The 17,321-nt window shown below is 36.2% G+C and overlaps 1 protein-coding gene across 1 annotated transcript in view; it reads left to right on the forward strand.

Moving 5' to 3' along the window:
- Positions 1 to 17,321, forward strand: part of LOC137641165 (lysosomal acid glucosylceramidase-like) — a 353,296-nt gene that overhangs the window by 37,948 nt on the left and 298,027 nt on the right. Inside the window, exon 4 of the mRNA XM_068373604.1 lies at positions 15,938 to 16,098. Within this exon, the coding sequence (XP_068229705.1) occupies positions 15,938 to 16,098 (161 nt within the window). The remainder of the gene's footprint in view (positions 1 to 15,937; positions 16,099 to 17,321) is intronic.

Raw genomic sequence — 17,321 nt, forward strand, 5'->3', positions numbered from 1 at the left:
GATGGCTCTAAATCTTCAATGGGTGTTGGGTGTGCTGTAATGTCCTCATACAAAATTAGTCAGCTCTCATTACCCAGTGATGCATCCGTTTTTACCTCCGAGTTATCAGATACAATATTAGCAAATGAGATTATTAAATCTATTGAAGATAGGGCGAATCATAAGTTTGTGATTTATACTGATTCAAGAAGTGCCATAGAAGTCTTAATGGGTTGCGATCATAAGAATCAATTGGTATTTAAGATAAAAGAGGTCCTTGACAAGTTTTACTCCTGTGAGGTAAATATGGAAATATGTTGGATTCCTTCCCTTGTAGGGGTATGGTTCATGAAAAAGTGGATGCTGCAGCTAATCGTAAAAGATTATGTAACCCACTTATAGCATTCCATAGTTACAAAATGGCAAAGTCAGTAGAATATTGAATCTGAAAGTAATAGATTAAAAAAAAACATAAAATTCACACATGGGTATTTGATTGCCACACTTCCACACTCTTGAATGAGTGCGACTGTATTTTGATGATAGAACATATTTTTGTCAATTGTAAAGTTTTTAAAAGAGAAAGATACTTGTCTTTTGGTGAGAGAAGTTTTATTGACCTTTTTATCGGACTGAGCATTTCTGTTTTTGGATTTAAACTTTTAACAAACATACAGTACGTTTTATAAAAAGATTTAGATATCTTTTTTTTTTTTTTTTTACAGATTGTTACCTTTATTTACTTTTTATCCATTATATTTAATATATATATTTATCCATAGTATTTTATATATGTTTTGTTTTATTCCTTTTTTAACCTTAATATATAAAAAAAATTATTTTCTTACCTATGTTAATCGGGCCCGCTCTGTAAGAGTCAAGTTTGACTCATTGGGCTGGTTAATCTGCCCCTTCGATAATAATAATGTGCCCATCAATGAGTCCTCAGATATATAGGTCACTCTCAAGACTATTTTATTGCTAGCAAAATGGATAGGCAAGGATATAGTTTCTTGTACCAAGTATGGGATTCGAAATCATGGTCTATGCTTTCACTTTCATGCCAGAGTTTGTGGCATATACCGAGAATAAAGATGTTCCTAAGCGTGAGTTAAGTATACTTTCTCATATCCTTTAGGGAATTCATAGGCAGTGACACATCTAGTCAAGAGGATTTTATGCCTAATGATAGATTTGCTTTGATATAAGAACACCAAGATCATAGGCCTACGTGTCACTATCTGTCCATTTCTGGCATTTTGAGGGGTCATTGAGTCATATATGTCATCTGGGGGAAGAGGTGATTCTTTGGCCCGTACCTGAGGTCACTAGTCCTGGGTATCATAATGTCTCTGTTTTCTAGGAGGAATTTTTGGGTATCTTGGGCACTTAGTGCAGGTGTCTGGTGTAAGCCGACCACTGTTAACTCCCTATATATGAGTGATGTTGCCGACAAGTCATTGAGTTCCTTCTTAGAATCTCTGGTGGTAGCATAGAACATATCCTAGCTACCCAAGCTTCAGTGGTCATGAAAACTTTAGACTAACGTTCATTGGTGGGCTTAGGTTTGTTAAATAAATGAACTGGATAATGGGTCTCTATCTTTCCCTACCTCAGACAGCCAATGTTATGTTCATGCTTGCTTTGGGCAGATGAAGGTTAGCTACTTTATTGAGCATTGGTTCCAAAACTAAGGTCTATAGATGCGATTACCTCATCTCCTTATGATAAGTTGAGCTTGGTGTTAGGTATTATTATTGTTTGTGGGTAATAGTTGTAATAATTACTTAAATTACCAGGATTTCCCATATACTAGGTAGTAGGTTGCCTAAGGATCCAGCCACCCATTGGGATACTACCATTATAGAACTATTGGATCCTTTGACTGGCAAGATAGTACTACATACCTTTCTGATTGCAGCTCATTTTTCCTTTCCATACACAGACACCAAGTAGTTGGGCCTATTCTTTACATTTCTCTCCTCTTTCCTCACACACCTGACAACACTAAGATAACTGGATAATTCTTCAGTCTAGGGGTTAAATGCTGCCATAGTTATTCAGGGGCTACTTTCCACTTGATAAGGGTAGAAGAGACTCCTTAGGTATGGTTGGTAGCTCTTCTGGGAGATGGAAACTCCAAAATCAAACCATTGTTCTCAAGTCTTTTGGAATGCCATAGCCTCTGTACCATCGTCTTCCACTGTCTTGGGGTAGAGTTCTCTTGCTTGAGGATACACTCAAGCATATTATTCTATTAGTTACCTTATTTCCTTCCCTCACTGGGTTACTTTTCCTGTTGGAACACTTGGGCCTATAGAATTCAGGTTTTCCAACTAGGTTGTAACTTAGCAAGTGATAATAATAAAAATAATAATGTACAGATGTGAGGGATTGAGTTCCCCTGAATTCCCCTAGAAGGTATGTTTCAACACATTTAACAAGTTTTAGTCCCTGTCAGCCCTTGCATCAGACATCCCTGGCAATATAGGCGGTTACAGAAGTTGACTTTCCTTTGTTTTTAGACATGATTGATAGCTGATAATTTCAGTGGGCTAATATATCATTTGAGCCCTCCCCCCTTAATAAGAGAATGCCTTGTCAAAGTCATCGTGCTTCAACAGGTAATATCGTTTCCATATTGAAGCATTGTGACGGGCAAGAGGCTCTCGAACTTAGGGAATTGCTCCCCCAGTTTGTTATCCATATTTGCTTCTCAATATCACTTCGACCTCCTCCTAATTTCATAAACTTCCTTTCGTCTTGCTCTCCTAACTCTATGAGTAGTATTTATCTTATCTTTATATATATATATATGTATATATATATATATATATATATATATATATATATATATATATATATATATATATAAAATATTCATATATAAATATATATATATATATATATATATTTATATATATATATATATATATATATATATATATATATATTATGTACATATACTGTATATATATATATATATATATATATATATATATATATATATATATATATATATATATATATATATATATATATATATATATATATTTCTATCCATAGTATTTTAATATGTACATATATATGTAAGTATATATGCACACATATATATATATATATATATATATATATATATATATATATATATATATATATATATATATATATATATATATATATATATATATATATATATATATGTATATATTGGTTCCTCTAGTCCCTAGGACTTCAGACCAACCTTAAATAATCTGAACTGATTCCAGCTCAGGACTTCCCGCGGTTGGAGATTTGTTGTGACTTCAAGTCTCACTCCCGTTCTATTCCTCCCTCAAGGGAGAGGAAATACAGACATCAGTTAAGTCCCTGATCGAGTCGGGGATGATCACCAGGCAACGTTCAGAGGAGGTTCGAGGATCTTTACGATTCACGAATTTTGTCCTCGATGTATGACTCAAAGATGCAAACAGAGTTTGGGGAAGGAGAGCCTCTAACGCTCTACCTGACCATCAGAAGAAGACCCCGGTTTTACTGCGGAAGCAACTTAGACCGGGGTCCACTGCCATAAGTCTTTCACAGACGTTAATGTTGCGCTTTCCTCCTCCAGTAGTGACACTTTGTTCGGACGACTCGTTGGGAGGTTGGGTGGTTCATAACCTACCCAAGAAAGTGCAAAGCTATTGGTCTCAGAAATTTTAACAATACCACATCAATATTCTGGAGTCCATGGCAGTCTTCTTGTCCCTCATGAACTTATACCTGAAGGAGAACATTCATATCCACTTAAACCTCGTTAACAGAGTTATAGTCTATTGATTTAACAGACAAGAATCGAGGTCTCCTCATTTGAAACGCGTAATGATAACCGTCTTTACGTTGGATCAAAAGAAAGGTTGGCATTTGTCAACGTCTCTACTTCAGTGAGATCAAATCTCTAGCCTTCAAGTGGATCCATTTGCAATGAGCTTCAGCATGACATTTCCCTGCTAGGTAGCACCAAAAGTGGTTCAAGTACCAGAGGGAATGGTCATTAAAGTTTGTCAATGTCCCGGGATGGGAGTCGTTGGACGATGATTTACCTGTTTCCACTGTTTAACCTCCTCATGAAGATTTTGGACAGGCGTAGATCTTTCAAGGGATTGCGGCTCTGGTGGCTCCTTGGTAGCCAATGAGCAACTGGTTTCCCATGGTCACGGATTTGAATCCCTACTTGTGCGGTAACCAACTCGATTCTGTCTCAGGACGGACAGAAAGGGATTGTTTATGCTTCATCATGGAGATCGTTCAATCCTCATCTCATGTTTGATTTCACCCTATTCCTGGGAATGAAATTGAAAATTCAAAGTGATGAGTGGGTATTTGTGGAAACTATAAGTCATCTAGCACCATGAATCAGTATGAAATGTCATGAACCAAATGAGTCAAATATGTCAAAGACATAAATCCAGGGTTGATAACTATGGATTTTTGTTTAAGTTTCAAGCTTACTTTGCATGTTTAAGGTCTAGCCTCTTCCACGATTTCGTCGTACACTTCGGCCCTCACTAGATCTATACTATACGCCTTTGATGTTGAATTTTACTCGGATCTCTTCATCAAAGTTCCGAAGGTTTGTGCAAGGCTACGGCTGTTGGCTCTACTCAAGCCTATCTCTTGGTCTTTAGACAAAGATTTGCAATTCACTTCGGACATAGGCAATCAAAAAGTCATTTTTTTAATTACGATGGCTTCCGGTGATCGGGTTAGTGACATTGTAACGACTTCTAGAGACGAGAAATACATTGAATTTGTGGATAATGGTGAGGTTAATTTATACCCTAATCCCACCTTTTGGACTAAAAATGAACTTCCTTTTTCACCCTGGGGTCTATGGAAAATAGTTCCCCTTCAAGGTGATCTTTTTCTTTGTGTAATACACTGGCCAGAAGTGTATTTGCTTAGAATAATGCAGTTTAAGGGTAGTCTTTTGTTTCAAAATGATACTATGGGGTCTGATTTGTCTCTAAACCAGTTACGAAATAAGATTACTTACTTTATATGAAGAGGGCACCCGGCTCGTAAGACTTAGGGTCTCGGCCCTAAAGTCGTGGCTTCCTTCTAGAACATTTTCCAGTATATGTTTATTGAGGGACTGCAGACATATACTGGTCGGAAGTCCACTTGGGGTTTTCTTCAGGCATTAAATGAAGGAATTGGAGGAGACACGTCATTATGTGTTGGTCGAGGGGTTTTATCAACCCCGCGGCAATGACGTAGCCCACAATGCGTCCTAGGGCACTCCTTCAGCTCGTTATTAGCTTTGAGTAAACAAGTTTTATTATTATTATTATTATTATTACTATCCAAGCTACAACCCTAATTGGAAAAGCAAGATGCTATAAGCCCAAGGGCTCCAATAGGGAAAAATAGCCCAGTGAGGAAAGGAAATAAGGAAATAAATAACTGAAGAAAACAAATTAACAATAAATAATTCTAAAAAAAGTAATGTCAAAAGAGATATATCATATATAAACTATTAACAACGTCAACAACAAAAATGTCATATATAAACTATAAAAAGACTCATGTCCGTCTGGTCAACAAAAAAGCATTTGCTCCAACTTTGAACTTTTGAAGTTCTACTGATTCAACAACCCGATTAGGAAGATCATTCCACAACTTGGTAACAGCTGGAATAAAACTTCTAGAGTACTGCGTAGTATTGAGTCTTATGATGGAGAAGGCCTGGCTATTAGAATTAACTGCCTGCCTAGTATTACGAACAGGATAGAATTGTCCAGGGAGATCTGAATGTAAAGGATGGTCAGAGTTATGAAAAATCTTATGCAACATGCATAATGAACTAATTGATCGACGGTGCCAGAGATTAATATCTAGATCAGGAATAAGAAATTTAATAGACCGTAAGTTTCTGTCCAACAAATTAAGATGAGAATCAGCAGCTGAAGACCAGACCGGAGAACAATACTCAAAACAAGGTAGAATAAAAGAATTAAAACACTTCTTCAGAATAGATTGATCACCGAATATCTTAAAAGACTTTCTCAATAAGCCAATTTTTTGTGCAATTGAAGAAGACACAGACCTTATATGTTTCTCAAAAGTAAATTTGCTGTCAAGAATCACACCTAAAATTTTGAAAGAGTCATACAAATTTAAAGAAACATCAATACTGAGATCCGGATGTTGAGGAGCCACCGTCCTTGACCTACTTACAATCATACTTTGAGTTTTGTTAGGATTCAACTTCATACCCCATAATTTGCACCATGCACTAATTTTAGCTAAATCTCTATTAAGGGATTCACCAACCCCAGATCTACATTGAGGGGATGGAATTGATGCAAAGAGAGTAGCATCATCTGCATATGCAACAAGCTTATTTTCTAGGCCAAACCACATGTCATGTGTATATAGTATGAAAAGTAATGGGCCAAGAACACTACCCTGTGGAACACCGGATATCACATTCCTGTACTCACTATGGTGCCCATCAACAACAACTCTTTGAGATCTACTACTTAAAAAATCAATAATAATGCTAAGAAACGACCCACCCACTCCCAACTGTTTCAGTTTGAAAACAAGGGCCTCATGATTAACACGGTCAAAGGCAGCACTAAAATCAAGGCCAATCATACGAACTTCCCGACCACAATCAAGAGATTTCTGTACTGCATTGGAGATTGTAAGAAGGGCATCACATGCTCCAAGGCCTTTCCGAAAACCAAATTGCAAACTAGGGAATAGATGATTACCTTCAGCAAACCTATTAAGACGTTTTGCCAGAAGACGTTCAAAAACTTTAGATAATATGGGAGTTATGGAAATTGGGCGGTAATCAGTGGGACTTGAGCTACCACAAACACATTTACATAGAGGAGTAACATTACCAATTCTCCAACAAGTGCTAAAAGCTCCTCTTCTTGCTAACTTGCGTAAAATAACAGATAACTTTGGAGCTAAGAAATCTGCTGTCTTTATAAAAAACAAAGGAAAAATACCATTAGGGTCTACACCTCCATAAGCATCAAGGTCCAACAACAGAGCTTTAATCTCACGAGATCGAAAAGCTAAACTAGTTAGTTTAGCCTCAGGAAAACAGGAATGAGGAAGTTCAAGTTTTTCATTACTCTGTTTACTGTCAAAAACATCAGCCAAAAGGGTTGCCTTTTCCTTTGGACAGTGAGTGACTGAGCCATCTGGTTTAAGTAAAGGAGGAACTGTTGCATCTACACCAAAGAGTGCAGATTTAAGGGTAGACCACCATTTATGTTCCTGAGTTGTACCAGAGAGGGTTTCTTTTATGATTAAATTGTACTCCTTTTCAGTTGAGGCATAAACTCTCTGAGCAAAAGCTCGAAGCTGAGTATAGTTGTTCCAGGTCAAATCTGATCTGTTACCCTTCCAAAGGTGATAGGCCTCCTGCTTCTCCAAATAAGCACGTCTACAATCATCATTGAACCACTTTGCTTCAGGGAAAAAAGGAAAAATGCACTTCATCATTTACTTTTCAGGTTCTCAGGTGTCTTTACGATGCTTTGCGTGTTTCTTCAATGCTACAGCCTAACTGTCTAAATGTTGTTAGGCTATAGCTCATTTTGTTTGGGTGATTAACCGCTGGTTTGGTACAGATGTGATCATGTGTCTCTTGATCAGGTTTACCTTGTCATAAGTTTAACATCATACTTGCCAAATACTTATGCTTCGTCACATAGGTGGGGAGCATTTTTTGGTTCGAGGTCTTTCATGCAAAGCCTCCCACCGAGTATAGATAATTCTCTGGTACACTTCCATCAGGACGACATGGCTCGAGCCCAAAAAAGGGATTTTGACGTAGGAAAAATCTATTTTTGGGTGAGATAGCCATGTCGTCCTGATGGCCCGCCCGTTACTTCATTTTTCTCCTACCCCTTTGCTCATTGGAGGCTTCTATTTCACAGTAGCTCCGCTGAGATGTGGAATGAAGCGGCAGGGTCGTATGGGAGCACTGAAAGGTGATAGGATATGTAACGGCTCCTCACTAATCCTTCCCCTTAGAGGATTAGACTGGGAAAGGTCTATTTGGGGTGCAGATATCTATGGTTATCTTAGGATACATCCCTGATTATACGCGATACCTTCGGATAGTAGTTCAGGGGGTTAGAACCCCGTGATACCTGACCGTAATTCTCTTATAATATCAATTGCAGAAATATTATACAATAGGAAGCAGCCGGAGGAAACTTCCATCAGGACGACATGGCTCGAGCCTAAATATATATATATATATATATATATATATATATATATATATATATATATATATATATATGTATAAATATATATATATATATATATATATATATATATATATATATATATATATATATATACACATATATATATGTATAAATGTATATATATATATATATATATATATATATATATATACATATATATATACACACACACACACATATATATATATATATATATATATATATATATATATATATATATATATATATATATATATATATATATATATATATGTATATAAAGTATTTATATTTGTATATATGCATATATATATATATATATATATATATATATATATATATATATATATGTATATATGTACACATACATATACATGTATATGTATATTATGAATTTTGTTTCATCATGCTGTCCTAACTCTATGAGTAGTAGTTCTCTTATCTTGTTTTATGCATTGAATATATATATATATATATATATATATATATATATATATATATATATATATATATATATATATATATATATATATATATATATATATATATATATATATATATGTGTGTGTGTGTGTGTGTGTGTGTGTGTGTGTATATGCATATATTTTTTATTAATTTTTTTCATTTATTTATTTATTCATTAATTATATTTTGTTATTTAGATGCCTAGGATATATCCACATTTGTCATTACTGCCTGCTTAGATGAATGGGAGAAGGGATCACGGTTGGGAGGTATTTGCATTCAAAGCTATATGTGAGAGTATTGGAGGATTTCAGCCATCCTGATGATAGTTTGGACCTTTTTTGGTGGAACTATTTTCAAGGGTTGAGTCATCGGAATCTGGGGGATCCAATCCTTGAGGCAGGACTCTCTGGTTCTGGTCGGAAGCCATCATTAGAGATATGGAGAGGATGATTCCATATTTCTTTGGTCTCATTTCTAACATGCGGGTTTAGCGTATACCTGTGCCTACATATAATTTTTGGTGCTATCCTTCGGGTAGGGTATGGAGTGGACCATCTGGGAAGTGGTGATAGTGGTGGATGCAATTTTCCTTTCCTACATATAATACCTTCTTGATATTTTCAAGTAGGTAAACCAACCAAATAAAAAACAACACAAATAAAACCCCACTCTTGACTATGGACCCTTGAAAAATGGCGCCCTATTCCCTGCATATGCTGCCGCCGGGGGCCCCCCCCCCCCAGGCACTTTTGACGACCTCTGGCAATTCGTTTAAAGAAAATTGTATTGATGGCTTCAGAACCGAAAATGACCATACTTTCAATGGTCGAAAATCAACCAATTTTAGGAACAGGAAAACCAAAATTTCATTAGATACAGATTTCGGTGTGATGTATAATGCATTTGAATGTTACGGCTTGATCAGAGACATAAGAAGGTGACTCAAAGATGATAAATTGGATTCTTGGATACCCTTTAAGACTCGTGATGAAGCATTTAATGCAATATGTAATACAGTATTATGAATAATAAAATTGATTTGGATATATGGATGCTCTTTTTGATGGGGTACTTAAAGATCTCGTGTACAAACCTGAGGATTGGATAGATAAAGATATAGATCTGGTTCTGCTCTCCCAGAGAAAGCCTAAACAACCAATGTGGGTTCTTGCTCAATCAATTAATAGGGGTTACAAGAAATTATTTTAGGATCTGTGAATTTCTTCAGAAGAAAGTAGGAATGATTGCTCTTGGAGATATATATCGTTATAGAAAAAATAGTTTTCTTATATATGCCAAATCCTACTCAATTAGACACGATATCCAATTTAAAGACAAATAGTGAAGATTTAAAGTTGGATGTCAAACCCCACCTAAACTTTAGTTATGGAAGGGGAGTAGTTTTTAATAGAGACATACGCTTATACGTAAGAGAAGATACTGGCCATGTGTCCATTGACAGTATGGAAGGTGCATAGGTTTCTGGGACACCCATGATTATTCTTACTTTCCATGATGCTGATGTACCTTTCCACATTTTGATTGAAAATGAAAGGATTAAAGTTCGACGTTTTAAACTGAAGCCACTTCAATGTTCCAATTGTTTCATATTTGGGAAAAAAAAAAAACCTGTAGTACTTGCTCTGAACATTACCATGGAGAGAATATACTTGAGGCCAGTTGTTTATTCTGTAATTTGAATAAAAAATCTACTGACAGTTGCCAGTAATATAAGTTAGAAGCGGCTCTCCTTAATAAATCCAGTATTGAACATATAAGTGTGAGGCATGCTAAGATACTATTTAATAAATCAACAATCTATGCCAAGGCACTGAAATCAGGAGGAAAATTGCAGCAGGAGACATCTAGCCCATCTTTTACTACCAGTAGTTCACAAAAAAGAAATACGCCCTATTCTAGTTACAATCTGCATGATGGGGCAAGAATATCACCTCCTAAGGCTTTGCCAACCTCTATTGAACCTTTGTCCCTCATTCCAAAGAAAAATACTAACCTCTCTCAGGCTTTATCTTTGCCTGATTTGATGGAGGTTTCACTTAAAACCCAATTATCAGGTGCATCTGTAGTGGGGAAGATTCCGAAACCTGATAAATCACCACCTTTTAATTGGAAAAGAGAGAGACCTTGATCTCTCTACCTACTTCCTTTAAGAACACCAAAGTTATGACATCAAATAGATGTGATTTTTGTCTGTTGATATTTCAGATCAACAAGAAAACAACTTGAATCAATCCAAAATATACGTTGAGGTCCACCATCCCTCTCAACAATTATGTCAAAAGAAAATGAAAAAACATATGTAAAACCTAATTTATCAAGACTTTCTTTTAAGAAGCCTACAGAAAATAATGTTAAATCAAAAACTGACAATGGGAAGACCTCATCCAAGATATCTTCCAGAAAATAAACCATAGTTTTTTTCCTCTTGCTGCAATAAAATTGTCAGGAATATGAAGAACTTAAGCTCCTCATTCATGAGCACTCCTCTATAATTATGTCTACAAGAGAGCAAACTTGATGATAATACTCCGTGTCCTCTCGAATATATTAGTTATAGGACACCATATGATCACTGAGTAGGGAGCCATGATGGAAGTCTTATATATGATAGTCTAGATGTTCCCCAAATATCATCTGCAGTTATTGGTTGTACAGATTGAAATGGAAAAAATATACAATTCGTTCTCTATACTTGGCTCCAAATGATAGCATTTTATATGATAATTTAGTTGAGGGGATTCAATATCTCCCTCAACCTTCTCTTATATTTGGAGATTTGAGTGGTAAACATCTTTTATGGGGTGATGTTTTAGCAAACACTAAGGGAAATATCGTATCATCAATTCGGGAAAATGAGGATGTTGGACTTCTTAATACAAAAGAGGCCACACACTCATGTTCAGACAGGTACCTTGTCCTGCATTGACCTTTCAATTACAAGCCCTTAACTGCCTTCTCGATTTGGAATGGAGAACGTTAGATGATTGGCATACTAGTGATCATGCTTCAATTATTGTAAATACATACAGTAATCCACCTTTACAGAGATCACCATGATGAAACCTTGACAAGGCAGATTGGAATAGATTGCAGGAGCTAAGCGAAATTGAGGGGAATGCAGGGTAGTTTGAAAGTGTTAATGATGCCATAGACTTACTGAATGGAACACTCCATACAGTAGGAATCAATTTGATTTCCAAAACGACAAGGTTATTCAAACAACGATTAGTCCTGTGGTGGTCTTCAAATTTAACTGCCTTGCCCAGAGGCACAAGAAAATTTTAGACTAGATTGCGTAGAAGCCATACAGAGGAAAATTTGGTAATATAAAAAAAATGTAGAACACAGTTCCATCGTGCCATGAAAGAAGCTAGGCGCCATTCTTGGGTATCTTTTTTTTTCTCAAGTCTGCAGTAGATCACCCGCATCTTCTGTACTGAGGAAAGTAAAGAAAGGTAGCAGGCAAATTTACCTCCAACCTACCACCAGTGTTAAAGGTGAAGGGTCAGTATATGACTGGAGCAACTGAGGTTAGCAATACCCTGGCTGATCATTTCTTGAATGCATCATGCAAGTGTGAAGCAACTCCTGGTCACAAGTATTGGATCATTGAAGAACAGAGCATTTTAGATTTTGCAACAGGAAACGGAATTTGATTCCGCACTTGCTACATGTAATGGTACAGCCCCTAGACCTCATGGAATTCCATATGCACTGATCAAACGTGTACCTGTTATTACTAAGTATTATTTTAATCATATTAAAAGAATATGTCATGATCATATTTATCCAAGTGTTTTGGAACTAGCCATTATTTTAGGTTTTTTAAAACCCGGTAAGGGTAAGTTTTTAGCTGCAAAATATCGACCAATTGCATTGACATCCTGTTTATGTAAGATCATGGAGAAGATGGTCAATGCAAGACTGATGTGATACCTGGAAAATAGTGGCATTTTATCAGCTATCCAGTGTGGATTTAGAAAAATTGTACTCAACGACTCTTGTGTTGATACGAACAGAATCCTCTATTTGTGAAGCTTTTGCTTCCAAACAGCAACGTGTAACAGTCTTTTTTTATCTTGAAAAGTCATATGATACTGCATGGAGATATGAAATATTTAAAACCATTCATGAATTGAGATTAAGAGGAGAGCTACCATTGTTCATTCCATCATTTGTTCCACATAGATTTTTTCAAGTGAGAGTGGGGGAAATTCCCTCAGAGAGGAAATGTCAGGAAGAACGAGTTAGCCAGGGTAATATGCTAAGTGTAACCCTTTTTGCACTAGCCATTAATAGGATATCCTTCGTCATACCCCAAGATATTCACTGAACATTATTTATCTCTCCATATAATTTGCTGGATCTAAAATGTCGTAGGTTGAGAGGAAACTACAATTTTCATTGGACAATATTAATTAATGGGCTGATATGGATGGATTTGAGTATTCAACAAGCAAAACTGTTGTTGTCCATCTCTGTCATATTCGGGGAATACCTGACCTGGGTAGATACATCCCATGTGTAAGTGAAGCTAGATTTTTAGGAATGATATTTGATTGTAGGCTTACATGGGTTGTTCACATAAAGGCGTTAAAAGTTAAATATTTCAGTGTTCGAAATCTTTTGAAAGTATTTTCCCATACATCATGAGGGGAGGGGCCAGACCACTAAACTTTTAAAATTATACAAGGCGTTAATTTTTTTGAAAATTAATTATGGGTGTGTAATATATTCCTCACCCAACCCAAACCGATTAAGGATATTAGATTCTATACACCATGCTGGTATTAGATTAGCCACAGAAGCATGTAGAATTTCAACGATCCTTCAGACTTTTACCGAAAGACTTCTATTGTTCGGTATTGGTTTAGGTTGGAAAGACTTCCTATTTCTTTAGCCTTTCATACTGCAAACTTTGCAAGTCATTGTAGATATTTTGAGTTATACCCAAAATCTCCTCAACCTTATGGTTTTCGGTTAAAACAATTAGTAAATAATCTTGATATAGCGAAAAATAGAGTTCTTCCATTTAGGATATCGCCAGCCCCTCCATGGAAATTATCAGAGGTATCTTTTTGTAAATATTTTATTGGTATAAAAAAGGACATGACTGAATTAGAAGCCAGGTCTCTTTTCATGGAGCATGTCGAAAAACATAGGGAATAGACTTATATATATACTGATTGCTCGAAATATGCTGCTGGTGTTGGGTTTGGAGTATATAATAGTTCTTTTAATTGTAGAGGTACACTTCGTTTAGTATCTTCCATATTTATTGCAGAACTATATGGCAAATTAACCGCTATTGAGAAAATAGCATTAAAAGATGAGGGCAATTTTACCGTTTTTAGTTTAAAGGTTTAAAGGCCACTTATGAATGGCAGGGGCAAGGGACAGTGACATTGCCTTATTTAGGAGGACAATGCCCTAGAGACCGACCATATATACATATGATCATTGCCCAAGCCCCCCTTCCACCTAAGCTAGGACCAAAGAGGGCCAGGCAATGTCTGCTTCTCAATTAACAGATAGACCTATAGGCTCCCCCAAACCCCGATTCCTTAGGTTACAAAGATGGTGAGGTTGCAGCGACCAAAGAAATAAACGAGCTTGGGCGGGACTCGAACACCAGTCTGGCATTCATCAGTCAGTGGTGTTACCACATTGGCCAACACAACCATAAAAATTATCCTACAAGCTTTACAAGTGTTAATTCTAGTAACCATTTAGTTTTCATTTTTGGCCTGAAAGGAATAACAGTTCGATTTTGCTGCTATCCAGAACATGTAGGTGTGTCTGGAAATGATTCACTGAGAAAGAATTCTGCAGTTGAGTTTTTACCAAGAAGGTATCCCATTCCCTGTACATGTGATGATTTTTCACCATAATTAAGAATTTTATAATAATTGAAAACAGCATTGGGGTAGTTTAGCTGAAAATAAGATGAGAGAAATAACAAATGTTATATCCCCTTGGAGGTATAATGTGATGTCCCGAAAGTGGGAGACGACTACTTGTCGTCTCTGCATTGGTTACATTTGGATAACATACAAGTTTCTGCTAACCGGCTAGCACCAGCCATATTGCTATGACTGTTTTGATTCCCTTGACAGTGTGGCATTTGTTTGCTGAATGACCCACCTATTGCACAGAAAGAAATAAATATCTATTTGAGGCTCAAGGTGAGGATGGCAGGTTCATCCTTGTCAAGATTCTTGGACATGATGTGTTGAACCATGCTAGCGGCATTACTGGATTTATTTCATCAGCAGGTCTTCTGAAAGCCATTTAACTTTTATAATGATATATTTTCTTCTATGGTTTTAATTGAATATTCTTTTATTCTTTATTTATAATAAATGATATCGGCGTCAATGACCTTCGATGTCAGGATGCCAGAAAACTTCAAATCAATCAATCAATCAGTAATTTGAGGCCCATTGTGTCAGTATGTGTCGGAGGAGATAATTATGATGAATACATCATCATCCTTCGGGTTTGCTTACTTGTTTGAACAAGTAGCGATTTTATGTATTGGGTAAATGGAATTTTTATTAGATACAAACCCAAAGTTTTTCATCATAGTTCTACATCTATATACTTATGGGTTTGTCCTTGTCGCTGAAAGTAAGGGTATGTAGACAAGTGTATTGGTAGACATAACCCTACGCACCTGCATACATTCACCAGTAACTACCGTTGTAACAAGCTACAATTTCAAAACCAGGTTTGACCCAATAATGTTCATTTATAGTATTTTGTGAATGACATTAAGTTTGTCTTAAGATCAAATTCAATGTGATCTTGAAAGACTTGCTAGTTTTTAATGGTATGAAATGCAGTACTGTACTGTATTAGTATAGATTTTTATACTTGGTGAGAAAATAAACTAGAGATGCCTATATAATTTCTTTTCAACTCAATTTAATAGAAGTCTCTTACTTATGACCAAAAATGGTACATCCATATTAGTATGCAGCAACCAACTTATTAGTAATTCTGGATATTAGCAGATTACTCTTCCCTTAAATTTACTAACTGATATTGATGATATCCTTAAGCAGTTACTTATGGAAACCCATTGATGGTGTAATAATCCATATATGGTTTGCGGTCAAGCAATCTTACAATGGTAATGTCTGTAAAGAAAAAAGGTTGATTGCAAATATAATAAACTCGTCTTTCTGTGCTCTTAATTTCAGATACCTTTTGTGAAGCGTGCCTTAAATATGTCTGAAAATTCAGTAAAATTATTTGCTTCCGCCTGGGGTGCTCCAGCTTGGATGAAAAGTAATGGAAAGATTTATGGTAAAGGAAAACTGCTTCACCAATTTTACTCATCTTGGGCTCATTACCATGTTCTGTAAGTAAATTAAAATGCCTCCAAAAATAATATTGACAACGGCAATTGAAGATTTTGAAATGTTCCTGTGTAACCTTCTCAAAATGCATTTTCCTAATATGCTTTAATCTTTTTAAAGAATAGGCTTTTAATAATACTAGGGTATTTTTACTTTTTTATTCATAATAGCAAATCTTTTTTGTGACAAGTCAGTGCATCATCCAATACCTGTTCTTTGTTTCCCTGATCTGTTTTACATTTGGATGGAATAAATGTAATTACTTCTCTGAATCTTTTAAATGTTTGTTTGAATATGAAATCTCACTTTGTGTTATTCACTTTTATTCTGATTATTCGTATAAAACGGAATACAGTATTAAAGTGAATCCAAGTTACTTACTTTTCATTGATAGTCACACTTTTAAATCTTTGTTGTGAAAATGTGTTCAATCTTCTTTACGGTTTAATATCATTGTGATTCATTCAGTTTTATCTATATGCTACATTTTATGCAAGCTTAGTTTTTTCCCTTTGCCTCTTATAAGTGTGAAATGAATATGGATATTTTCATACAAAAGTATAAACTAGCTCTTTTTGTTCCAGTTCTAGGTTTAAAAACTAAAACAGCGACGTCCTCTTAATGAGAGAATGCCCTGGTGAAGCCATTGGGCTTCAGCAGGGCATATCATTACCATGCCCCTCTGATGATCCAGCACTTTACTGCAGTAGAGGGGCTTGAAAGTCTCAATAATGGGCTGGTCAATTGTGGGGGGGGGGGGGGGGGGGGATTATCCAGCCTGGCAGGTTCAACCATACCGCTAAGGCCAGTTCTGAGAGACCAGACTAAGACTGGACCTCGAATTGCCGCCTTATTTATTTCTGTTTTAACTATTATGTCTCTATCCAAATTTTGTTGACGAGCACTTTTAAAACATTGACCAGGTTTTGTATATGCTTCAAATTTAGACACCATCACCCTCTGGCAGACCCCATATTTGCCTGTAATGGGTGATGCCAGGCATTGCAGTGGTCGTTGGGAAGGGTAACTACCCCCACTGACTTGTGCATGGCCTTCTAAAGAGAGGCAGCCCAGAGGGGCAGTCCCTGCTGAACTCTCTTCTCATATTGAGCCACATAGGATAGGAGGACTGACATCCTCTTGTTAAGAGGTAGATAACTCGACTTGCTGCTTCTTTGCGAACCAACCCCTTTGATGACGATCTGGAAAATACTGAAATGGACCT

The sequence above is a fragment of the Palaemon carinicauda genome, chromosome 5, assembly GCF_036898095.1.
Source record: "Palaemon carinicauda isolate YSFRI2023 chromosome 5, ASM3689809v2, whole genome shotgun sequence".
Lineage (NCBI taxonomy): Eukaryota > Metazoa > Arthropoda > Malacostraca > Decapoda > Palaemonidae > Palaemon > Palaemon carinicauda.